Below are 27,964 nucleotides of genomic sequence, written 5' to 3' on the forward strand. Positions count from 1 at the left end.
CTGGATTAATAAAATTATTTATTGGACAACAAACATCTCTGTAACAGCCACTGTGAGTTATGTTAAAGCACCTTACATCCGTAATATACATAATTTAATTCTATGTAAACATATAATTTTAAACATTTTATGAATATAAAATTTAATCTCGTATCACATTGTAGACGTATTGTCGTATCAGGTACGTCAAGATCACTGTGAGGCTGAAAAGAGAAATATTATACGAAAATATTAAAATTGAACTCATTTTTCAATTTGAAAAATTTACTTTACAGTTCAAAATTGCAATTAAAATAAATTTCGCGTGGAACACAATTTGATAACATCTAAATGAGACTCTTGTGACAAATTAAAATATGTAGTGCCAACACTAAAAAATAAACATGTTATCAATATACAAAATGGCGCTTAAAAATAATTTTGCGACACTGTCAATTTTGAGAATTGGGTTTGAGTAAAATTACCACAGTATGGTAATATTGTTTTTCTTACATACGTATTTAAAAATGCTGTTATTCTACATAGTTATATAGTTAAAAAATTAAAAACAAAATCAGTAAACATCTCACCACAATCCAGGCATGCAAAATTAGATTCTAAAACATTAGTCTGCTGTTTTTCACCTGCTCAAAGTATAATTCTAATTACAATTAATATAAGTAAAGGAAACATAAAATTAGTAAGAAGAGATTCAGTGCACCAGACAAAAAGAGATTGACGAAACATTATATTTATCACTGTAATATTTTAAATAAAATATAATGAAAGCTCTGATTAAATGTTTAACAAATTATTGCATTAATTAATTTGAAATACAGGTCCTGAAGAATGGTTTAAATGCAATTAAATTACAATTATAAATTGCATACATGGCTTAAAGATATAATGATATGAGTATTCTTACTTGATACATTTCTACAAAGCTTGAGTAAAGAGTATTATATTCCATTACCATCGTAAGGAAATTGCTAACATTAGTGCGTTAAAAATAGTGCAAAGGATAAAAGGTTTACGAAAGTTACAAATGCAAAGCAATAAATACAATATTAACACCTAGTGAAGCCTCACCGCTATGTACAGTGATTTTTGTGTTGTCAAATATTATTTACCTAACGTTCCAGCCATAGCTAGGCTGTCTGGTGTAGGCTCCGTTGTGGGTCGCGTAATTGTGACCATAATTTCTATTTTGTGCGGGCTGCTGGCTTCCTGCTGGATAATTTTGCGGGTTAGAACTCCTCGAGTTAGAGCTATATGACGAGTAACTGGGGTTCTCCATGATTGGCCGCGTATTAAATAAGTTGCCTAAGCCACCACCCTTGGACACGTTACCTAGGATGTTTCCTAGGATGTTCGACAGTCCTGGAACGCTGCTGCCACCTCCAGGGGTACCTTGTCCTCCGTTGGCGAAGTTATTCAAGGTATTAAAGATGCTATCCAAAGGTCCCTTTCCACCGGAACTGCCGAATCCAGTGCTGGGATTTGGGTTTGAGTTGGGACGGCCGTATGGAGAGTTACCACCATACGGGGAGTTGTCGTACGTGGAATGACCCCCGTAAGATCCTCCAGGGTTGTTGGTTCCTCCGGATCCGCCATACGGGGATCCGTAAGGTGAACCACCTCCGTATGGTGATCCACCACCGTTATGATTGTTGTTGCCATATGGCGATCCGCCGCCGTAAGGGTTGTTGCCGTATGGTGAGCCACTATGAGTATTGGACGGTGGTGCAGGTGCAGGATAGCTCGGTGGGGAGTCGAAGTCTCTTCTAGGTGACTGAGGTACTGGTTTCGGTGCGGAGGGTTGGGCTGGCTCGGAATGCGATCCTGTAATGTTAAGAAAAGAGCATGCCATGAATATCAGTTATCTATAATTAAACTTTTTGTTTATTTATGCGATGCTTAAAGAACAAAATAATAAAAATGTTCATATATAGTATAAAAATAGTAAATCTACGTAGTTCACCGTTTCTGCGTTGATTTATCCATCTAGGAGTAATCAAAAGTAACGAACGCTGATTAACATACCATGCAAAATTGAAAGAAAATTTGACATCTCAGACGTTAAAGTCTAGAACAAAATAGTTTTTTACCTTCAACTAGTGACTTCTTTTTGCACGTAGGGTATGTCCCGCAGTTGGAGGTATGGCCGAAGGAGCAGGGGTCTTCAGCGAGCACGCACACTTCGCTGTTCAGGCATCCTATATCCTTGCATGTGCGTCCATATTCTGGAAGATAATGTTAATCGTTATGTTCGAATATACTACTTTTTATAGTTTATCAGCCTCTTCGATCAACCATACCAACTGATCGATGATCAGCGCCTATGCTTGTTGCTGTTGTGTCCCTATTCTCCTTGTGACGTCACACACCTGCTGATTCGATAGTTTGTCTTCGAGATGCTTTTGAAGATGCTTACGTAAATATTTTTTATCTCAAAAGTAAAATTGAATGAGTTTTTTTAAGTATTTGACTGTAATCAAATGTAAACAAAAAAGGGCACAGCTTTAATTAAACAAGTCGTATATATTCACGGTATTTAATTTAAATAAGTGCTACAAAGCACGCAAACATTGCCCGTGATTCAAAAAGCACTTACGATTATTAAGCTTTTTAATAAAAAAGTAACCCTAACGTAATTATTATACATAATTCATGTTGTCAGAAAGATGGAATGCGTAAAAATCACGTTTTCTTCATTTCGTATAAATTATTTCTGTTATATTTTCTCCTCAAGAGAAATAAAGTATGGGGTATCGTAAAATAACGTGTCCGGAATCGACGAACATAGGTACATCGCATGAATATATTTTATTCCTCTGTTTCCAAGGAAAATTCTGCCCTTTTTATAACCCGAAAGGCGTGACTGGGTAAAGAATTCGGTTGTAAAGGGAAAAAGGTCATTTGCATATACAAGATTATATACTTTGGGTTCACCGTTGGCTTTCGGAGTCAATATCACACGTAATATAAGCCAACCGAACTGGAAAAGTTTTTGCCACTGAATTGTTTTTCGCCCTTTCCATATAGAGATCATACTTGAGGTGTTTTCAAATTATTCACCCTAATTTTGAAGCCATGAAACTGTATTACCCGATGTAGATACACGAAGTAGGTACGGGGTAACGGTATCGAAATTGTTTACTTTTGGGACAAATATTGGACGTTTACATTAAGTCGGTTTGGCCGTATTCGACTGTAAATGACTTCGGTCACCGACCAATATAAACTGCAATTCGCAATGGGTTGCCCACCAAGTCATTTCGGTTAACCAATCCGGCTGACCGAATGGGGACGGCGTACCTATTCGGTGCTCGACCTAATGTAAACGGGCTATAAGTTATGGGCATAAAGTTCTGTATATTATACAGCCTTAATACTACATGACCAGCGACCCGAAAGAAACGTACTCCCCGAGGAGGAAGTTGGGGCAACTCGTATGTATGCTAGGCGCCGGTACTTCATCATTTATACTTTATACTAGCAGAACCCGCGGCTTCGCCCGCGTAAAAAAATATGATATGACATACAAATTTGTAAATCGTAAATTTGTACCTTTAACAATTTTAACGATAAAGTAGCATTAATATTTAATTAATAAAAGCTTTCTTTTCGTCATTGTATACCTAAATTGGTCAAGCTTTACACTAAAACTCTAATTAGTGGACTGTAATGAAACTTTCTTTAAAATATAAGTATCATGTAGGATACAATAATTATTATTTACACTATTCCATAGGAATCGTTCATGTTATATGGGGCCTTTCATACAGTGGTTCTTTCCAGGGTCTCTGGCTGAGCGGTTAGAGCTTCCATTCTTGCCGCCCGCAACTCCAGAAGTCCCCCTTTAGTCTCGTACGACAGGCAGGGGATACTGTAGCCCTGTTCTAGCCCAAAAATTAAATCTAAGGTCTATGTGTCTACCACATCACCATCACTAATCCACGCATAACCACAACCATACTCCACGGCAGGACAAAATGTTGGCAGGCAGTGTGTCCAAAGTAGTTGCGATGTACCTAATCAGTATACCAAAATGTAGGCCAATTTGAATAAACTTACGCATTATCTTATATGAAATTTGCACCCGTCCACGTTGTCGTGTATTTGTCTGAATAGACGTTATCTAAAATTTCACGTTTCTAACTTCGAACCTAAAAGATTCCCGTATACATACATATAACCCTTCTTTTACCTCCTTAGTAGAATTTCAAAAACATTCCTATGTACATATGCATCAATAAATACTTTATCAGCAAATTTCTGAAAGCTAATATTCAACACCAGCGGTCGGCAACCCGACACCCACAGGTGGTGTGTGGCCCGCGACTTTCCCTTGTGGCCCGCGGGTCTGCGCGTTACTAATAATTGGCCAAGTGCAAGTCAAACCCGCACCTGGAGGGTTTCGGTACAACCAAAATTCTCATTTTTTTTTTTTTATTTCTAGTATTTAATATTGCAGCAGCCATTAAAGTACACACATTGTAAAAATTTGAACTGTCTACCTCTAACGGTTTAAAAGTTAGTTGGAAAAATATCGAATAGCAGTTTGTTGTATGGGGACCCCTTTTTGTTTTCAACTTTTTTTCTTTTTAGTATTTGTTGTTATAGCGGCCATCGTTATGCATCATCTGTAAGAATTTCAAAAGTCTATCTATTACGGTTCCAGAGGTAGAGACCTGTGACACACGGACAGACGGACAGACAGCGAAGTCTTAGTAATAGGGTTCCGTTTTTATCTTTTAGGTACGGAACCCTAAAAAACCCAGCGGTTTTTTAGGGTTTCTGCACTTCAGCACGCGCAATACATTCCCATGTTAAAAATATATGTTACGACGACCCGTGGATTTTCGCCCTACACTAAAGTTCTCTGCACTCTGTTATTTTTCCAGATACGCCAAAGGAAGTAACTTCAATAACGGTTTTTAAAGAAACTTTCTTTTCTTATAGTACCCTAATGGGGTTGATTGTTGAGTTGCTAAAAATGCTGAAACAGATGTGTAAACAGAAATGCATAACGCATACACCCTTTTATAGCCGTCTTAAGGGTTGATCTAAAAAAAACAGTGACTCAAATGCTTCATTGAGTTTAATGATAATTTTTCATAGTGGTTGCTTTCAAATTAACGGATTATAAAATAAAGTTCCAACCCCTATTTAACGAACTTAAGGGTTGATTTTAAAAAAAATGGAAAAATAATTGATATATATTTTACAACCAGAAAGCAAAATACCAATTGTCATAGACTTTGCTTCATAATCGGCTTACATCTAAACAAACTTTCAACCTCTATACTACTTAGAGGTAGTTTTTCCATAAATGGTGTTAAAAAAAGTTCTATCATTCCCAACCACAAAGCCAATTGCCATTTTTAACAGTCCTTGCTTCCAAATTAACGGTTTTTAAAATAAAGTTCCATCCCCTATTAAACGTCCTGAAGGGTTAATTTTACAAAAACGGTGAAATAGGTGTTCTATTATTTTCAATCAGAAAGCAGGATACTAAATTACATAGACTTTGCTCTAAAATCTGCGAACTTCTAAACGAAGTTTCTACCCCTATTCTATCCTCTTAAGGGTAGATTTTCCATAACCGTTGTTAAAGAACGTCTATTATTTCGTACCAGAAAGCTAAATCCTATTTTTACAGTCCTTGTTTCTAAATAAACGGGTTTTAAAATAAAATTCCATCCCCTATAAACGACCTTAAGGGTTGATTTTCCAAAAACTGTGAAACAGGTGTCGTTTTATTTTCAATCAGAAAGCCAAATAACAATTTTCATAGACTTTGCGTAAAATATTATGGACTTCTAAACGAAGTTTCCACCCCTATTTTACCTTCTTAAGGGTAGATTTTCCATAAACGGTGTTAAAGAAGCTCTATTATTTCAAACCAGAAAGCTAAATGCTTATTTTACAATCCTTGTTGCCAAATTAACGATTTTTAAAATAAAATTCTATCCCCTATTAATCGAACATAAGGGTTGATTTTCCAGAAACGGTAAAATAGGTGTTCTATTATTTTTATTCAGAAAGCTGAATATCAATTTTCATAGACTTTGTTTCAAAATCTGTGGACTTCCCAACAAACTTTCAACCCCTATTTTACCCTCTTAAGGGTAGATTTTTCATAAATCGTGTTAAAAAAGTTCTATTATTTCCAACAGGAAAGCCAAATGCAAGTTTTCTTAGTTCTTGCTTCCGAATTAGCGGAGTTTAAAATAAAATTCCAACCCCCATTTAACGACCTTAAGGGATGATTTTCAAAAAAGAATGAAATACGTGTTTAATTATTTTTTATAAAAAACCCAAATACCGACTTTCGTGATATGTACGTTAAAACTGGGGGAATTTCATACAAACTTAGAACCCTTATTTAACCCAAATAAGGGTTGATTTTCCAAAAACGGTAGAATTAAAGTTCTACTATATCTAACCAGTAAGGCAATGGCTAACTTTCATAGTGCTGGCTTTCAAATTGGCAAATTTTAAAATAAGCTGTCAACCCCTATTTTACCAACTTAAGGGTTGATTTTCCAAAAATGGTGAAATAAGTGTTTAATTTTTTTCTACCAAAAAGCTAAATACAGATTTTCATAGAGATTAGATCAAAACTGAGGGATTTTCATACAAACTTACAACCCTTATTTAACCCACATAAGGGTTGATTTTTCATAAACAGTAGAATTAAAGTTCCACTATATCTAACCAGTAGAGCAATGGCTAACTTTCATAGTGCTGGCTTTCAAATTGGCAAATTTTAAAATAAGCTGTCAACCCTTATTTTACCAACTTAAGGGTTGATTTTCCAAAAATGGTTAAATAGGTATTTTATTATTTTTAATCGAAAACCCAAATACCGATTTTCATAGACTTTACATCAAAACTGGGGGAATTCCATACAAACTTACAACCCTTATTTAACGCACATAGGGGTTGATTTTCCAAAAACGGTAGAACTAAAGTTCTATAACATCTAACCAGTAAAGCAATGGCTAAATTTCATAGTGCTAGCTTCCAAAATGGCAAAATTTAAAATAAGCTGTCAACCCCTATTTAACCACCTTTAGGGTTGATTTTGGAAAAACCCTCAGATTAAGATTTTTATTACTTTAAATTAGAAACCTAAATACCAATTTTCATCCAGTTTGCTTTAAAACTGACGGACTTTCATACTAACTTTCAACCCCCATTTAACCCCCTTAACGGTGGAATATGAAAAAATCCGTTCTTAGTGCGCATCTACATTATAAAATGAAGCTGTATTTCAAATTTCATGATTGTAGCTTCAGTAGTTTAGTCAAAACCTTGATTAATACGTTTTGAACGTGAGTATCTTTTCGCTTTTATATATATAGATTGGACCAATATGGATCAAGAGCTATCGTACATTTTTTAGGCATCAATATTAAAATTCTACAACAGTTGAATTGGTAACACGTATAAGGTTATTGCCTTATGAACACTAGGCAATTTGGAGAAGTAGTTTAGAATTGTGTTTTTAGTCATACATTTTCATTTACAAACAAAATTAAATAGTATCAAATAATAGTCTACGTGGCTGATCTAATTTTAGCAGAAAATGTTTGATTGGTTAAACCCGCTTAACAGGTATTTTATTATCAACTTTGTCGTAAAACCTTTTTTATATTGGCCTGACAAACAGGTTCACAGTCACATATGTGCAACATTAGAAAACTTGCACAGTTTTGCAAAGGCAAAACATTTGCAAATGGGTAAAAACAAACAACAATACGAGAAATATGTCTTCGACTGTCTATGTGACAAAGTTAAATGACCATGCATAGAGTTCTAGAGATAAATAATTGTTCATTGGTGTTCAATAATAATCTGATATAATGTGGTATTATTATAATATTTTGAAGGTGGTAGAACCCTTTGTGGTTCGACTCCGGCGGCACCACCGCCACACCTATTTCTGCCTAATAACAGCAGTGTCGAAACGAACGAAACGAAAACAAAGCTTTCCTTGCACGCAATGACGCCATCATTTAGAAGTCTACGCTTGTGAGATAAATTGTAACCTTACTCTCGATCTTGACCTTTAGGACGGAAGTTCCTGAATTTTGATGTATACGTTAAATAGAAGACTCATATTTTACTTCTTTGGTTCTTTTCTAAAATCTAATCAATTATGTAAATCATCTGGTCTCTTAGTAGTAGAATTTATAATATCACCATAAAATATTACAGGCAATAAAATTTGTTGGCGTGACGACATAAAAGGGAAAAGTGCGGACGAGCTTTTAAGCTCCAAACAAGAAATGTGAAGAATAAGTATGGTACAGTTTGTGGTTTCGCAAGTGCGAATTTAGGGGCAATAAAAACATATAAAAAGAACATCATAATGTTGGATCATAATTCATTGTTTTGTTACTTTTCATACGAGATGCTTTTTTATATTATTACGTGCATTAGGTAATGGATTTGTGACCGTAAAATATGAAGAATAAAGCCAACTTAGTATTAAGTGTACGAGGTTTATTATCATATTCACAAAAAAATGCTACAGCGCATGACACCAGGCCCGCCATTGTGGGACTTCTACGGTTTTTGTAGCATATTTAGATCAGGTGTATATTTTGAGCCATAATCCGAATGATTAAGTTCAAAAGTTTAGCTATACGCGGGTCAGTTTTAAATTACAACAAAGTTAAAGTTACACTTGAATTTGGTACAAATCTAAATTCGCCGCTCATTACTCTGTACTGTTATAAAACTTGTAGTACCCAACTACAAAGAGCGAAGGTTACGTAAAGGTCAAAGAGGGATCGTTGCCACGACACAAGGCAATAAGGAAAGAGTAACTGACTGCTACATCCTCCACTAAGTGCTTACGTATCTGGTTACTAGTTGACAATAGCAGGTAAGTAACTAAGTGTAGAGACGGGAACAAATAGAAATGAACTGTAAGTGCTAAATAAATAATAGAAACTTATTAGGTTTCTATGAAAACGAAAAGTATTCATGCTATGTAGATCTGTGGATTGTGAGCGACAATATTGTTGTCGTGCTCTATCTCCGATCGAAGGGACCACAGTTAAGAATGTGGTAACATAATAGTCATATTATTATGTTGTAAAAGTGAAGTGAAACAATAACAGGAACGGGGTTTAGATCTCTAGTGTATCGATTTTGCGACATCCGCTTACATACTAGTAATTTTTACAAGACATTTCTATTAAACGTGTTCTATGGTAAGTACATGTGCATTTTATATAACAGTCGTACACCGTATACGCGTAACGTGATCTTGTATAATAATAATGAAATACTGTATATCGTCTTAAGAGAACATTCTTAATTCTTTTAAGGCTATTATTCGAAGCGGGTTTCTAAGATTATACATTTCGTAATTAACATAGGACACAATCTTAAATACCTCATGTATTATTAAGCTCGAAAGTCTAAGATATTTATTAAATTGATTGATAATGAAAAATAAAAATGTACCCCAAATTTCACTTGCCGAGCCAAACAGCAAGATTCTAATAGGCATACAATTGCCTATTAGAATCTTGAATATTAGATTATTGAATATGTATTGTGTGAATGCAATATCTGTTCGAAAAACTTGTTATCGTAATATCCAATAAAATAGCCAATCATATAATTTCAGCTAAGACCAATCGATTACTAGCTCTAATGAAACCGAGGACACAAAGGTTTTATCTAAAGCCAACAAATCTTAGAGAACAACAATTTCCCAGTGTTAAAATATTAAGTTTATTTTAACCTCTGTCTATCTATCTAGTAAGTATATTTTTGTACATGAATACCAGGTACAATATACACAAGTAAACAAAACAGAATTGCTAGTACAACTTAATGAAATTATCTATGTAACTACACCATGATCTAAGAGTTGTTATGATACTTGTATCATACCTTGGTATACCAATATTATTTTATTCCCAACACAGGAGCGCGCTATCAACGTTGTTGCGTTCGCGTAATCGCGTTATTTAATTGAAAGCAACGTCTTTTGCTTTAAACAAAAAATGTCTTCTAAATTTAATTCAATGTATTCAGGGGTTACAAAAAGGATAGGCGTTAAAGCGGCCTGACCCGCGCGTGGCACGCGTTTGAAAGGACATAAAGGGAGGCTTTTTAAAATAAAAAAATAAACTTATCTCCCTTCTAAGAAAAACATTATGATCAAAGGCATGCAGCGCCAGGGAAGTGACATCTTTGTGTACTTATACATTTTTAATTAAACTCACTGGAGTAGCCGTTGACTTGAAAGACGAGGTAGATTGTGATGAGAGCTGTCCGCCAATCCATGATTGATCTGCAAAGAAGCAAAGGTAAGTTAAGTAATGATACTCAATTTTAAAAAGCACTGTAGCATAATCATAAATATACTTCCACTGATTCTAGAAACTAAACAATTGCGTTGATTTCTGAAATGATACACAACACAAATTCTTAATTTTGGGGCCATTAGGTTAGTCAGATCTATTTGTATAAAATTTCATAAACTAGAGTTAATGTAAATATGTAGTATTTGTGCATATAATAGTCCTGTGACTTATCCAATTCAATGAACCGGAAAACAAACAAAGTGTTGCTGTATGTACTTTAATACATACCGTGGGTATGCGTTATGAGTATGACGTTCGTGTAGGTACACTGATCAGTCATAACTACAATTTTCCACGGGAATGATTCTGCTACATAACAAAGATAGGATTTCCGCTTGCGGCCACACAACTGGGCTCCCACAATGTAATAATCGGCCAAGTGCGAGTCGAACTCGCACAGTGAGAGTTTCGTACTACCATTCTTTTTTATAATATAGGTAGCAGACGAGCATGCAGTCCACCTGACCGAAACTGGCTGCTGCCGCCCATGGACATCTGTAATCAACCACAGATAGGATTAGATATTCTTACCTGAGGTCGGTCACAAATGCACCGCTACCCCTGAGGACTAAGCTGGAACGCCTCGGAAAACTCTCCCTTACCACACTCTTCAAAAGGGAACACAGCAGCGCATAACACTGCTGTTATTAGGTAGAAATAGGTGTGGCGGTGGTGCCGCCGGAGTCGAACCACAAAGGGTTCTACCAACCTCCAATGTTCAACTTTTTATTTTTTAATATATTGTCATAACATTTAAAGCAGTACATGCATCGTGAAAGTTTAATCAGTCGATGTCTATATATTACGGTGCAATAGATTGACCGAAAAACTTGTTTGGATAATGGAAAATAAAAAAAATATTAAACATACAAGGCTCTGTAGCTCTAAACAACCGGACTGGGTATTTTGTAGGTAGGTACAGGGTACTGATATCAATTTTATTTGTGTAACATACAAAACAAAAACCTGTTATGAATTAACATGATTTAAAAATAATTGATACAAAAATTATACTATACAATAATATAGAAAAAGTTGTTTATAAAGCCATTATATAAATAAGGAAAAATATTTTTTTAAAGTAGGTATCTACTGCGTTATCTGTAAAAAGTTGGGATTTACCATTGAACACAAAATAATAACAATCATACTTATTGCCTGATTTATTAGCCTGCCCTTGTGTATATTTAATGATACGATTACTTTATTTTTCATATTAAAAATTAAATAGTTACGTATCATTTATCATTATGTGCGCAATTAAAGTAGGTTCAAGGAAATATATAGTTACTAGTGGTGCCCGCGGCTTCGCCCGCATTTTAAAGAAATAATATGACATACATAAAACGAAAAATTTGTACCTGCATTGGAATGACAGTGGTGCCATTTGTCGAAAATTGGTGTTACCAAATCCCAAACCCGCGTGGGCTCTTGGTCAACAACTTTGTTAAAGATCATCACTTGATCAAATGCATAGTTTTTCTATAATTACTTACGAATTAAAAATTAATTAAAAAACTTTTTCCCACGGACTAAATTGTGAATCTAAACCATTCTCAAGTCCCCTTGAACACACACAACAAATTTCATCAAAATCAGTCCAGTCGTTTAGGAGGAGTTCAGTGACATACACACGCACATAAGAAATATATATATAAAGATACAGATTTATATTATGGTATATTCAAATACTGATGTATAATATGATTAAATGCGCAAATGTTACTAAACCTACTATCAATAATAATACAGCTCATTTTATTGCCATTGCAGTAGTAAGTTTTAAGGGATAAAATGCCCGTGTTAATTAAATCTATATGTGTACAGACATGATTGTATACTTATATATTTATTTCATGAGTTTAAGTGAAATGTACGCAGGAACAACGTTTATTTTACAGTTTTCATTTAGTACTAAAATAAGGAAATTGAATAAAGTGGCACCTCAAACAAATTTTAGACATACACTATTTACACATCTACTTTTCACTGTATTTAATGTAAATGTATCTTGTAACATTAGCTGCGCAACATCGTTGACAACTGTTCGGTGTAAAGTCGTTACAAACTGTTACAGTAAATTACTGACTGTTACAATAAATGAACGAGTACTGAATATGACGCAGCGTAACGTGAATTATGACGCAGCAATTTCACTTTATTGAAACCTGCAAACCAATATTTAGAATGTGCTATTTTACAATAAAATACATAAATTACTGATCATATGTGAATCTTAAAGCACTGAATTGACTATCTATTTCATAAATAACCTTCTCAAATTTTATAGAAGTAACAACTTTCTTTCACACTTAGTATCCGCACTACAAGCCCGAGCGTAAAAAACATCTTAACTAAGTATTTTAATAATGTAGAGTAGCGCTATACACAAAGTAGTAAATGTACGAGGCGAGGTAGCTCCTTACATTCTCCGTGCAATTTCGCTGGCAACCGTTCGGTGTAACCTCGTTACCGACTGCCGGAATACGGGGTGTTCTGTGGATTATGACGCAGTAGTTTCACTTTATTGAAACCTGCAAACTAGTATTGCAACTGTATAAGCTGCGACACATTTTTTCATTAATTAAAAAAATAGATATTCTCTTTCATCGTAGTGAAAGACTTTGAAGACACCGTAGTGGACCCGCAGGTCCATTTTATTAATATATTCTTGAAATATATCAGTGTGTGTATCTTGTGTCACAATTTCACATTGTTTATGTAAGCAACAGACAGGCTGGAAGATTTTCATGATTCGATTGTGATGGCACAATCGCTGGACCTACTTCTTCGTTACAGAAGGTGTAATTTACTACAATACAACGTTAATCTTGCCCACAGGTCTTCTTTACTCTCACTTTTCCCTTTTAAGCAGAACATAACAGTGCATAACACTAATGTTATGCGGCAGAATGGCGATGCGCTGGTGCCTCTGAATTCTATCTCTTACACAAGTCTCACACAAACACCTTAAGAATATCTATTATTATTGTGTAGTCCCTCAAACTAACAAGGTTGCTCCTATTACTAATATAACAAGGAATATCACATCGTCATATACCAGTTGACATCGCTACATCCTCGGAACAATTTCACTAACTCGGCGAGTGCTCCACGGATTATGACGGTGGTTGTTTCGCTTTATTGAAAACCTTGATGAGACTTCGCTATCTTGCAAAAGCTCGGTGCTCTCAGGTTTTGCATTTTAAACAATATAGCTGGCAGCTAATGGAATTTTTAATATGTAGACCTGATTTCAAAAATTTGAACGGGAAAAAGCATCCAATCTCGTGGTTTAAATATTGAAGTTTAACGAATTGCTTATATAATCAATTCCTACCTATACCTATACTTATATAGGTATCACTATAATATAAAAAGTGGCATCCAGTTTGTGTATATTACAAAATTGAATTGTAACTTGTAAGTAGATATATCATAAACGTTCTCTCTTGTTTTTTTTTTCAAATAACTAATAGTTCATCTACTCGCGACACAGACTTATTCTTTTAAGCTACTTGCCCTTCATAATATTCGTGACAGTATACAAATGTAGTTCTCTGGTGTATTTATAATCTACAAAAAGGTAAAACAAGTAATATATAGTTAAATATCTTTGATTCCCTAAAGCGATACAAAATAAACGTTTGATCATGAACGATAGACAAAGACGTAGTATAAATATTAAAGACCTGAATAAATCAGATTAGAAATAATGCCAGGCTAAATATACTTAAATCATCTGAGCGACAGCGGTTGGGTCGACCAGTCGTAGGTCAATGAAAGTCAAGACAGACGGTACAATTACGTAATATATTCTTTATAGAGAATCCTTGTGTGATATCAACACAGGCTTAGCTTACATCTTACTCGTAATTAAAAAGAGATGATAAAAATCACATTAACGATCGAAAAACAGTTAACAGATATATAGAAAGATTTTTTGGGATTGATATTGATCGTAGAAATCTTAAAATCAAAAAGTGTACGTAAAAGAAAGGACAAGACAGGCGAAAGTATGATACTTGAAATAAAAATAAGACTATTTCGTTTCGGGTGAGTTCAACCAAAGTCACAGGTCGATAAAGGTCAGGTCAGTCACGCAACTTAGTTTACCTTACATGGCATTCACTGCGTGATAATGAACTCACTTTTATTACACACCTTGCTTTTATGACCGGGTGTAAAATTTCCAGCTTATTACCCTCGTAGCAGATAGTGAAACTAGTGAAAGTAATTGAATCACCGGCGAGGGTGCACTGAGATTAAAATAAATTGGAGTCGCGATAATCTTAAACGGGTTTCTTTACAAGATGCAAAGGAAAGATAAGTATAGATGTCTCACCGCCTTGTAATTGAAGAAAGTCACGAATGGCTGAAACATACGTAAAATGGCGACTGTTTTCTCATTACCCCTCCGAGTGTCATGGTGTAATTTACGCGGATCAATGGCGACATGCGCAGTTAAGTGGTGCAAAAACAACACAAAATCGAAGAAAAAGTGCGGCGAAATATCGTTACATTCGTACCTAAATAGCATTTTTTTATATTTTTCAAATACGAAAATAGATGACAGTGACAATTTCAATTGCCAAAACTGGTTAAATTTTCTTATTAGAGTTAAGTGGTGCAAAAACAACACGAAATCGAAGAAAAAGTGCGGCGAAATATCGTTTCATTCGTACCTAAATAGCATTTTTTTATATTTTTCAAACACGAAAATAGACGACAGTGACAATTTCAATTGTCAAAACTGGTTACATTTTCTTGTTAGGAGTGCGTAATCTTTACCAATCTATGATGCAAAGCTACAACTTTTGATGGGCTCAGACTCAGTAAAGACAAAGAGTAAAAAACTCATTCGAGCATCATTGCAGTTTTGTTGCCAATTTTGCGACCGAAACTTTAGCTTTAAATATGAATATACAACACTTTTAAAAGTTTTCTCGTAAATGTTTGGAACGCTTATTTGTTCTTATTATGACGAGTTATGGATTCTATTTCCGAAGAGTAAAAAAATGGAGTATGCATTTTTATGTGGTAAAATTAAAATTAACTACAGATTATAAATACTGGTTAGCATCACTAAATTAAAAGACGAGTGACATCTTAAATTTACCGCAGACGGTTGTTATCCATGAGAATTCCGGTAGAAATTTCCACATAAAATTGGAACAAAAATGTGCTAATGTAAGGTAGAAAACGGCGTAGTCAGTAGTGTAGAGTAGAACAGTTCTACGAGAAACAGTTACTTACTTAAGAAAGCAGAGTTACTGAAAATAACTTTGCTCCACGAAAAAATAAACTTACTTCCTTAAAAACATAAACTTACAAGAAAGTTGCATTAACCCCGACTTTCCAAAATGTTTAGAGGAATTTAATATTTTCCTTCAAGTTTCAAATCGGCTAGCGTTTATCATCATCGGAGAAAAATGACAAACGATTAAGCTGGACGTCTCGAGAGTAGTGGCAGTAGCAGAAATCTTGGCAACTTAGGCCACTGCACGCCGCTCTGTCATTTGTAATACGACTCTTGGCGTCATGCTATGACATTATATCCACTTCAGTATACTGTCCAGCATTGGTAAATATCGTCTATTAATATCATGGAGTACGTATTAATCTTGCTTGGAAATATTAGAGGTACGAGTATAGGACGTTATGTTTTTTATACATATAGCTATCTAGCAATAAGGTAGACAGACTACCTGGAATACCTGGGGAGGAAGAAAATTCCATACCTTGCATGTTTATGAAAACACGTGAAATGTAATACATTGAAATAAAGTTTTTCATGCCTACGAAAAAAAAACATTGCTCTTTTGAAAATTAATGAAAAAATTCAACACACACTTAGAATTTACGGCACTTTAAAATTCCATATATGCGTTTAGTAACAATGAGAATAAAACGAAAACCATGTTAACATTAAGCGACCGAATTTAAATATTCATAAATGAGGGTTAATTTCAGTCTAGCAGTACTAGGCTACTAGGTATAAGTAGCACTTGGAAGCGGAATTTGGCAAGAGTAACTTGTGCAATTTAGATTTTACTCGTATAGACCTTTATTACTTCAGCGCTCCCTGCGATAAGAAAGGCCCGAATGTTCCAAAAACTTTGTTAATATTTATGAAATCCTCCTCATTTTATATTCATGATTTGAGCTCTTCTGAAATATAACGTACCTAAATCAAGACGCTTTGAAATTAAATAATACAGGCAATTTTATGGTTAATAGATTTTTATTCTAGAGCACCCAATGAGAAAGGCAAATTGTGCTATCGTATCTTTGAAATATGGAAGCGGAATTTATCAGTCCATTTATTTCTACCCAAAATCGAATCAATGGCCCCGAGCTGATTAAAAAATCGGCCAAGCAAAAATTAAACGATCCAGGGATATTACATGCCATAGACCAGAAATTGGATAGCGATACGTGAGATATATTGCCGGGCCATAAAGCCGTGCGCGGTAACTTTCTATCCATTTCCGGCGGCCCACTTGTGAATGGTATTTCGGGATTGTTTTTATCTTTTTGCGGACGCAGTGCGGCTGGAACGTGAAGTGACAGGGACCGAGCCACTTCACAGCTCATATATCACTTGAGCCTCTAACGGCCCTGTTAACGGCCCGCCTGTCACCTCCGCATTTCAGCCGTCCGCCACTTGACGGACCATTGCCCATTGTTTACCGTTCTCCACAATTCTGGAATTTCGGATTGGCTTTACGTTTTTGGACTGCAAAAATGTTTTCGAATAAAACGGATGCCCAATTGGCTCTCGCTGATATGACGTACGTGAGAATATGGCTTACACGGAACTTTGAGAACGTGAGGAGTTGAGACGACGGCTTTGTTAGCCGCAAGATTTGGCGTGTTTAAATTCCAGACGCGGTGCATCGAAGCCGATCTTCCTCACAAATTCACGGATTGCCGGAGGACGTGGCGGTGTAAGGCGAGGGTGTCGCACACCCCGATTTATATCGGCGGAAATCTTTGGCGCGTTCACACTTCACGCCTAAGAGAGACGCCAGATAAAAGTGCTGCGAGCTAGAATCGTTCACGCTTTCCAGTTATTTCAACACTAAGACGCGCTTCAATATAATACCACCGAAAAGCTTTGAATTTGAGTGTGCAACATAAACTTATATACTAGTTTCACACGTATGTTTTCCACCTTAAGTTATAACGATATCTTAAAACCCTTACGTTACTTTTAAAGGCTAAAACTCATTTCAGATGTGATCGTAATAAATTCAACTATTTAGTTTATTGTACTTGTAGAGGTTATCTATTTCTTAATTCTAGAAAATAATATTACCCCGATCATTAATTTGCGTATAACCAAAATACGACTAACCTAATATGAATCGTAAACATAACAGCGATAAGCTTATTTTATTACCACAACATTACTACGAAATCAACGTAGATAACAAATCGTACCGAACCTAATAGTATAGTGAATCTTCCCGAGAATACCAATAATGATAACACTGAGTACTTTATAATGAGGTCATACTCTCAATAGCGTTCATTTTACACTAAACCCAGAATATTTGTGTATCACCGAAATATGTTTACATTAGCTTAGTTAACTGCGTCTTTGTACAGAATGTGACGTCACAAATAGCATTGTGAGGAATCAAGTGTATAGGTAATGGTATTTTTATCTACATCGTAATTAAGTCTATCCACGTGAAGAATGCTTGGACTGAATATTTTCCTTTACTATTCTGCTCGGATCAGTTCATATAAATTGATGTATGTTTTGAAATAGTATCGGTAAAAACGTTCTTTTTAAAGTTGGGTTCGAAATTAATTTTGGAAGTAGATTTGATTTGTGAGGAACTTTATGTTCTCTAATGAATAATTCTGTAGGTAGTTCTAAATACTAACGACGTTACCATCATTTAACTATTCATAATTGCATGGTTAAACTAAATAATAAACAAACAAATAACGTAACACTCGTAGCTCTACAATATTCAATTCAATTCGTGTGTCTTGGTTGCTTCCGATTCACCAAAACGGGTACACAATTAAGGACGACAACTAAAATATAAATACATCGTTTGGGATCGAACACCAAGTTCCCAACTCTTTAATTATCAAACCGGTATAGTGACCTCTGAGATTTGCTACTTCTGACGCTTTAAAAACATGAATGCGGTTTTAAACACCCGACGCAAATGTTATACAAAAACAGCAAACATAGAATATTCCAATAAACGAAAAGATTTTATTGATCGCTCTAATTTCAGCTACGGGGCATGTCTATTATGTCGCTCAGAATTGTCGCAATTACTGTAGAAACTTGAGCCATTCGCCCGTGTAATGATTGAATGGGCCGATAAACTGAACAAAATTATACGATCGAGGGAAAAGAATTCCGGGACTTCAGCCGAAACGTGACTGAATTCAGTATTAAATCAAAAACAAATCTTCCGAACAAAACAAACGGATTAGCGGAGTGGGTATTACTTATATTAAATTTCTTCCGACGCGATAATGTCCCGATATTTCCCAGGCTTGGAACACCGCCAAAAGTTGATCGGGAGTATAAAGCGACAAGTGTAGTTTACACGTCATTTCTTCTATGTATTGAGTAAAGTATTTTGTATGGAGCCCTTTAAATTGAAATAATCGTGACTGTATTGCTTGTTTGGGTTCAGAAAAAGTCTTTGGGAAACTTACGTGTTCAAATAATAGTTCAAATAGTTCTATCTTCTCGTAATAACATTAGGATTCGGATGTTAACAGACGTAATATACACGACGCACATGGAAGTAGTATTTTGTGTTGTTTTTTAGATTTACGATTAAAATACGAACAATAACTATAGTCTGATTCATAATTAGGTGTCCAAAATGTAAACAAAGAAATGTCATTGTCAAAATTCGATGACAGGTATTGCAAACCTTACAAAATTAACAAGAAACGAAAACTTTCACAAAATTCAACATAAAACAAAAACTTAATAACTGCACACAATTTAAAAAAACGCGCTATGAAAACTAGAAAAAATTTGAGTTCGATCACGATCACGAAAATGAATAATATCAACTACGAAACTTAAAAATGGCGGCACAAAAAATGTTTTGGATGCCGATTGTGTGACCATTATCACAATTTAATTTTTTCTCATAAATTCGTTTTTATTATTATTACTGTATGAAATGAAATTGAGTTAATATAAATATTGGAAAATGTGAATTGATTTTAATTTATTTAGATTATTATTTTATTATCGATGTCTTAATTTAATATTGTCAAAAATAAGAAACTGCCATTTGACACATATTTTCTTGATAGGTCAACACCTTTGTTTACATTTTGGACACCTAATTATGAATCGGACTATAAGCATCTTCATGCTTTCATATCTATAGCATTTTCTGTATTGTAATGTATGAACTATGAACACAAAATAATGGAATTAACCTACGATGTTAATTAAAATACGAAAATTCAGACGAAAAATGCGAAAAACCAATGCGACATTGAAATAACTACAGAGTCTGGCAATTTGGATGACTAGGACAAAACAACATAATTGATAACACAACAGATATAACGACAATTTCATTAGCACTTAGTACAATCTATCGTAAAATGTAACATATGGCGCCAAAAATAGAAGGAGCATATAATTATAAAGTTCACAATTGCGATCGCGATTTGTGGTTAGCGTGAGAAAAAACCGGTTGTTCTTAGAATTCTGATGCATGATGTAAACATCCTTGAGGGCGGTCATTCTTCGTATCAGATAACGCGTTACTGTTTACGTACGTATGTTGTGAATTGTGAAGACTATTTTTGTTTTCAGTCATACATATTATATGAAATATGTGCATATGGATTGGACGCATTTTGCCTTTCGGATTGGGGAGGTATATTATGCCTAATCCAATCCAGGTTTTGGGATAGAAAGTACAGGTCACTGGCCAACTAGTGTCTGACTCTTTAAATCACCCGAAAGGCCTTCGAAAAGTTTTGTTCTATCCAATTATACACACGGGACTGACGGCTCATATCTGAATGTGCGCATAAAAAGCCACCTGTCACGCATGCCATTCCCGACCATGCCTTGCGTTGTTTATCTTTATGGGATCAGATGTACTCAATCTGCGGTTAGATTTGCACACATTTTATTTATTTAATTCAATTATCACCTCAATCGTTGAACATATGCAACCCTTACAGCCCTTGAATATTTGTGTAGGTGAACCTTCAATGTCACTGTTTTGCCACAACCTTCAGACCAGATTAAGTTGTTCTACAAAGCTGGTACAGAACTGAAATAGGCGTGGCGGTGACGCCGCCGAAATATTAAGAATTCCACCACTTTCAAAAGTTTTATTTTTAGTTGAGACAATGTGCATTAAGCATATAATACGTACTTGAGCGTAAAACGAATGAACAAAGGTGTTCTATCTGTTAATAGATCTAACATTAGTGAATTAATGTATCTAAACGAATCGAAAATCTGTCGTCATCTAATCTCATTAAATAACTTCGATTATCTTTAATAGAAGTAACACATTACCGATGTCCTAATTAAGGAATATACATCAAATTTCTAGTTCATTTCCAATGATCGCATCTGCTGAAGGGCTTACAGATGAAAATGACGTGCAGTAAGAGTTGTTGATAGGTGGTTGATATTATTATACTGTACATGATCATTGTGCAGTTTTTATCATGGACCTGTTTAGAATCATAGCTATTAAAGAGCAATTATTTGATTCCACAGATTTTGATTTCCTTCAACACACTCTAACAATTGGATATAAATAATGCAGAAATATACTAAGAGTAAAATATTAAGATGTTTTCTAGTATATGAGAAAAGACATAACCAGTTTAAGAATACTATCAAGTTCTAAGCGATTTTTAATCGTAAGTTAGGTAAAGTATCGAAGAACTATAAAGTTAAATATTTAGCTCACTCGGCATTTCTTTTCAAGTTACGAAATCGCTTATAACTATCATTTTTCCGAAGAATGAAAGAGCAACTCTCAGCTTAATTACTGTTATGATACTTTTTTGCAAAATGGAAAAGAAATCAGCGTTTAACTAGAATGAGTAATAATTATACAAAATAGTAGATTCTGCAACCCATGCATTTATAGTTAAACCTTTTTACTTTATGTCAGTAAACAAAATAAATAATAATCTGAAAGTGAAAACATTACAAAGATATTTTATAGTCCACAAACTCATCGATTATAAGGACAGAGGTGGTGGTTTTAATTTAAGGAAAAGCTAGATTAATGACCCTCGATTCCTTTGGAAAGCAGCCGAAGCAATTCAGAAGTTACGACCCTATTTTGGTTTGAAATATATTCAGAGCTTTTGTCTAAAACTGAAAACGCATAAACTTAACGAAACCAGTACTTTTTAAGTGGGTTATTATTATAGGCTTTAAAAGCAATGTACCCTGAACGTTTATATTATGTTAAATTGTGGTTAATCTTCACTTTTATTTTATTTTAAACCATATTCTTTGCAATTATTATGGGACCATTATTTTTTGAGTTAAGTACCCAAAGGGTAAAAACGGAACCCTATTACAAAGACTCCGCTGTCTGTCAGTCTGTCACAGGGATATACAAAATCACAGGATTATATACAAAATATATAGATTATATTATTATAAAGAGACGCATATACAGGATAATATAAGAAAAGAAAAACAAGGCACCAATCAATACCTAATCCATAATGAGAATACGACCACCATCTACAAAAACCAAAAAAAAAAAAGTGTGTGTGTGTCAGCTACGACGCACGATTGGAGTTTACTCCTTACGAATGATAATTATGATATATATCGAATAGAAAAAAGGGTAGGTAAATGAACGCATCTGCTAAAATGATAAGAGAAACAAACATATATCTGTAATTATTCGGATTATTTATATTACTTCAATAATGCGTATTACATAAAGTATGTTACAAAATAATATAAAATAGCGCCATCTAGTGGCAAGTTTTATAAATTGTAAGTTTGCAAGTTTATCAATCTATGTATTTTGGTTCCAAATATTATAATGGTAACTTAATATAATTGTTTATATTAAAGTAAATTTTAATATAATATAATTATTTATATTTAAAACAATGTTAAACGTTTTATAACTTAAAACTTAATAATTATAATTTCTTTGCCATCTATAAAATATCCTTGTTGCAATTTACGGATGAAATTTATATGAGACTCAATAAACATGTTATTATATGTAATTTGGATTGTTTCTGAATGTTTTATAATTCTAGAATTCATTTAAAACGTATTGCTAATTTTATATAACTTATTTTGAACATAATTCATTAGCAATAATTCTGTAATAAATATTAAATAATACTGTTTTGATTTTGCCCGTTTATCGTTGATAGATGGTGCTGATCAATAATGCATCCATTTTTATAAGTTAAATTAATATATCAGTAACTTACAAAAGCCTCTTTATGTTAAAAACTTATTTTGCTAATATTATATCTTATTCAATTGCTTATTGATTTTATATGTTACTCTTCTTTAAAAACGTTCTTAAAAGATTGTTAATCATATTATGGCGCCAATGTTCATATTTTTCACAGTGTTTATAAATGATCAAACCTATAACTTAATTTATGCAAAAATGTAAACAAATTAGTTAATGACGTTTTAATGTTTTATATATTGCTAATTATTTTTATTGTAATAATTACTTTCATATGGGATTTGAACTTACTGTATTTTAAATTAATAAAAGCACTCTTGATTCATATTTTGGTTACCGTTACGCCTCAACTTTTCGTGTTACACTTGATTTAAAATCAAGTAAAATCAATGATTTTACTCCTCATAAAATTTCCGTACCGGGCCTTATAACTCAAATCGTTTCTTAAGGAGTAAACTCCAATAAACTCCAAAAAGTAAACAATTTTACTATGGTTTTTCTTTTTAAACCTATTTTGTTTTTAAACCACAAAAAGCCAGATTTTATCAGGATTAAAGACAAAAGAGTAGAAACAATAGTGAGATTTGTAGAGAAAATGTTACAGGCTAACGGTTCGATAGTTTGTTCGCTCGAAATATTCGGGTAGCCTGACAAAGTACTGTGGAACAGATTGGAATAGGACAATCGGATGATATAGAGCCGTTTCTATACAAGCGAATACTATTTGTCCTGGTTTTAAAAGGCTGTAATTAAAGCGCAGAGTAACACAAAACAAAGCATTTCGCACACATTTATTTCAAAGTTAAATACATTTAAGTACAAAATTGGACTACTTACACTAAGTATCGGCCATTTTAGAGTCTTATTCGAACAAAAGTAAAGATTTTTCCTTGAAGCTGATTTAATAAAAGAAATGGATTAGTTAAGTAACTTTTAAATTGAATCAATTTTGTTTCCCTTCAATGAAATAGGTGTACGATCGCGTGGCCTTCCCTTTAGCTTTTACGCTACTTCTAACACGAGCTTTCATTTCATTTAAAGCTTTTAATAGACTTGTTCTATTACTACATAGGAAGTTTTAAATAGCCTTGACTTATAACTTATATGGTTTATATTTTAACATACTTAAAATGTCACAACTCTATTTAAAACTGGATATAAGAAATCACGAATTTGATTTATTTCGGTATTTGTCAATTTTTACATTTTTTTTTTATTAATTAGGAGTAGCAGACGAGCATGCCTTCCATCTGATGGTAGGTGGCTCTTGTCTCTCATGGACATCTGTAATCAAACTCAGATAAGATAAGATTTCTATCTGAAGTCGGCCACAGACGCGCCGCTACCACTGAGGACTAAGCTGGAACGCCTCGGAATAGTATGTCTCCCTTGCCACACCCTCCAAAGCGGAGCAGAGAAGCGCAAAACTTTAAGCTGTAAAAAATCCAATTCCAATAAGCCTCAGAATCACAGCCACCCGCGACAGTCGTATCGAGCGCAGCATATCCATAAACCATAAAACTTCCGCATTGGAGATACTCCATACTCGTTCAGACTCATTACACTGCACTGTACAGTATTCTGAGCATTTTGGTGAAACGTGACTTATATTCGACTCTACACCGATATTAGCAGGCTGTGTTGGCGATGTGCCATAATAGTACCGTTGGGCATTGGCCTTCCAGAACCTAAAGGAAGCATTCCCTCACAAAGCTAGACGTTTTTATTGCCTGTAATACGTAAACCATTCATGAAATATACTATGCTATATAATAGTATGATACATATTCTTATGTAGAATTAACTTTGAAAATGATTTACTACCTAGTATTTTGGTAAATATTCTTTGCGCGATCGCCTAGCAAAGGAGTAGCTATTTCATAATTTATTGTTATAGAGCTTCAACCTATCATTGAACAGGTGAGTTGTCCTAATGTGGGATTGAATTGGCAAAGAGGTAAATAGAGTTTCAAGTAACCTAGCACTTATTTGTTATTCAGGTGAGATATATAAAAAATAAATATTTGGGATGACAATAAATAATTTGCTAAAAGTTAATAAGTTATTTCATTTATGTTTTTGTATGTTTTAAATTTCACTGTTTATTATGTACTAGCTGACCCGGCAAAATTTGTACCGCCTCAAAATCTATTTATCAAATATATTTCATATAAAATATAGCCTATGTTACTCGTCGATAATGTAGCTTTCGAATGGTGAAAGAATTTTTAAAATCGGTCCAGTAGTTTTTGAGCCTATTATATATAAACAAACATACAAACAAAGTTTTCCTGTTTATAATATTAGTGTAGATAGTGTAGATTATAATTAGTTGTTAATGCTTTAGTTCATGAAATAAATAATCTATTTAATTAAAATAACCATGTATTTATGTACATTAAACGACAAATATATGCCAGAACTGTCTATACATAAAAAGTGCATAATGTACTGCTTACTGCAGGTACTTGATTAAATCTAAGAGCAACACCAGACCAGAAGATAGTCAACGCCCTAAAACCGAAATCAATAAAAACCAATTGTAAATGTGATATTTTAAATCATATTTTATAATGTTGTTTTTCATATCTTATTATTGTTTCTCACATACATTCTATAAATTTATTGTATAAAGATAGTATAAATTACAATATAATTACCATCCATAATCACCAGGATGCGATTTATAGTTATTTGTTTATTTATATATCAAAATAAAATCTTTCATCCTGTTTATTCAATCATGTTAAAGATAACAAAATAATAATATTTAAATGTAGGTATAGTCCGTGCCAAAATTCTAGTCCGCTCTGATGTTGTTGCACGCAGGTTTAATTAGCATATACTATACCTACATTAAAATATTATTATTTTATTATCTTTAACATGATTGAGCAAACAGGATAAAAGATTTTATTTTGATATATATACTTGCCAAATTTTGTTGTTAAGAACATAAATAAAGTAATAGAAGTCCACAATCATTTAAACTCACGTGTAGCATATTTTTAGACTAGCAGTACCTATATATTTCTGCTGTATACATTGTATGTGGACAATTGAAATCTTCCGTCCTGGTGGTTTAAATCTGTGTAGGTACATTGTTATATCTTTGTAAGGTAGTTTATCTGTAATAGCAGGATGTGTCATTTTAAAAGCCATCAAGCAATTCTCATTGATATAACCTTTCCAAAGGCAAAAAGTACATACAAAGTTATTAAAATAGCATCTCATTCTCGGCCGTTACACTCCGTCCTCATTACAATTGTCATATGTCTGAAATGCCGCTTCTCTGATATGGTTGGCATATTTTTCCTGTTCCAATATTTTTTGTAATAATTTTTTTTTGATAAATAATCCTCAATACTAATCATTATCATCATAATATAATACATTAGTGTGATGTAAAATATTAATGACTTCCATCCTTTTGTAAAATGTCACATTGTAAATAATAGATATCTTCTTTAAACTTCTAATAAATTTTAATGACAGTTTTCTGTTTGATAATAGAAAATTAGCAAACATGCATACAATGATTATGATACATGAATATGAGCAATCAACGCCAGATAATATTGTAGTCCTACCGAAGGTCAGTTACAAATGTGTTACTACTCCTGTGGCCAAGGTTAGAACCCAATATCTCGTTCTGTTCTGTTCTGTCTATTCCTAACTGCAGCATCTAAACTAGAACACAACAGGATTTAATACCGCTGTTATGATAGTGCCACTGAAGTCAAACAGATCATGTAGTTCTACCAGCATCACATAATTTTTAAGACTTAGGTCATAATGTCATATTTTAGAATACTTTGTCTTAAAATTGGTATGTAGGAGATACCTACTGTATACAAAATATATATGACACGTTTGTAAACATACCGTTTGATAAGTTATTTACATAGATGATAAAATATGTGACATTCCTCAACCAGTATGAGATAAAAGATCTTGTTTTTTGAACTAAAAACGAATGAAAACAAAGTGTAGGTTATATCTTAAGTAAAAACGGGGTGCAAACTTGAGTTCGAAAAAAAATGTATTTTGGTTTTCACGTCTCGTTCACAAAACTGAATTTGATCAGTTTTCACACTACTCTCATATTACGTTACATTCATCTGTTGAAACTTCTTTTTGTCTATCTATCTGTTGTAGTTTTGGTTATTGTGATATGCATGTCCTATGTATGTGTGAATTTTGTATTATTCAAAAACGTTAGATACTATCTATTCCAATCAAATCTACAATATGAGCAATGTCATTAATAACATAATTTAAGAACATGCAAAATTTTTGCAAGCACAAATAACTTTGTATAGCACTTCAATCAACTTTTTGTTTCAATGAAATTATATATAGCTGAGTTTACGTTATTTACTTTAAAACATAACTATGCGTGTTGCGAACTTGCTTTTTGCACATCTAAAGCTTATTATGACCAACGCTAATTATTCTCTACATCCTATTACGTGCGTAAAAAACGGTATAATTAAGTTATTATGCGTCATTGGTAAAACTACTGAGTTCTGAGTAAAAGGAACAAATAAGGAAGACATGTAAACCGAGCTTATGGATAAACTTAAAAAAAGAACCTGTTTACATTTACGAATGGAAATTAAAATAAACTCACCGTATCTTGTTCGTAGCAGTACACAATATTCTTCTCAGCACGAGACAGTCCTAGCACATTTTTCCTTACAAATAAAGTAACTATGCTAGCTTGAGGCTATCAAACAAGGTCAATTATAATCGTCGAATACAATACGCAACAACTTTATAGCGAAAAGGAAAACTTGGATTACCTACTCTCCGACCGACAGTGACAACTGACAGTGACACACTAGCATAGAATCGAAGTGACAACACGCGTTTGACAAGTTCAATCATAATTTATGACGTGACATACAAATATTGCGTTTAGAAATTGAATATCTGAAGTTTTACATTTATATCTTATTGTTATTATAACGTTATTATCATACTAATTATAAGGAGTAGATATACAGCGTTATTTTGATAAAGTTCATTCAGTAAAATTAATTATTTTAATTTCAGAAGATGATCACCATTTAAAAAATAGATCTGCCGAATTATTAAAATAATATATTTTTATGTATTGTTACTGTGTTTAAT

At 33.7% G+C, this 27,964-nt stretch overlaps 1 protein-coding gene across 4 annotated transcripts; it reads right to left on the reverse strand.

Annotated features, from left to right (window-relative positions):
• Mnr (Membrane-bound Notch regulator) lies at positions 1 to 27,683 on the reverse strand. 4 transcript variants are annotated; one of them, XM_073075966.1, is made up of 6 exons: positions 27,462 to 27,682; positions 10,239 to 10,306; positions 2,088 to 2,222; positions 1,330 to 1,821; positions 1,110 to 1,206; positions 1 to 203 (listed from the first exon to the last, which is right to left on the reverse strand). In XM_073075966.1, exons 2-6 carry the CDS (start codon positions 10,297 to 10,299, stop codon positions 143 to 145), a joined length of 846 nt encoding a protein of 281 aa, XP_072932067.1. In that variant the 5' UTR covers positions 10,300 to 10,306; positions 27,462 to 27,682; the 3' UTR covers positions 1 to 142. The 4 variants fall into 4 exon arrangements, with proteins under 4 accessions (XP_072932067.1, XP_072932065.1, XP_072932064.1 ...); XM_073075964.1 differs by having other exon boundaries at positions 1,110 to 1,821; positions 10,239 to 10,302; positions 27,462 to 27,683; XM_073075963.1 differs by having other exon boundaries at positions 1,110 to 1,821.
• Positions 27,684 to 27,964: the final 281 nt, after the last annotated feature.

This window comes from Epargyreus clarus, unplaced genomic scaffold, assembly GCF_041222505.1.
Source record: "Epargyreus clarus isolate Ecla_fem2 unplaced genomic scaffold, WU_Ecla_fem_2.2 ptg000008l, whole genome shotgun sequence".
NCBI lineage: Eukaryota > Metazoa > Arthropoda > Insecta > Lepidoptera > Hesperiidae > Epargyreus > Epargyreus clarus.

Excerpts from the sequence above, each read along its gene's own strand:
- Mnr (XM_073075964.1), bottom strand. The coding sequence starts at position 10,299 with ATGGATTGGCGGACAGCTCTCATCACAATCTACCTCGTCTTTCAAGTC. Across the intron at positions 1,822-2,087 it reads AAAGAAGTCACTAGTTGAAG|GATCGCATTCCGAGCCAGCC; the intron begins GTAAAAAACTAT and ends TTAACATTACAG. Across the intron at positions 204-1,109 it reads AGCTATGGCTGGAACGTTAG|CCTCACAGTGATCTTGACGT; the intron begins GTAAATAATATT and ends TTCTCTTTTCAG.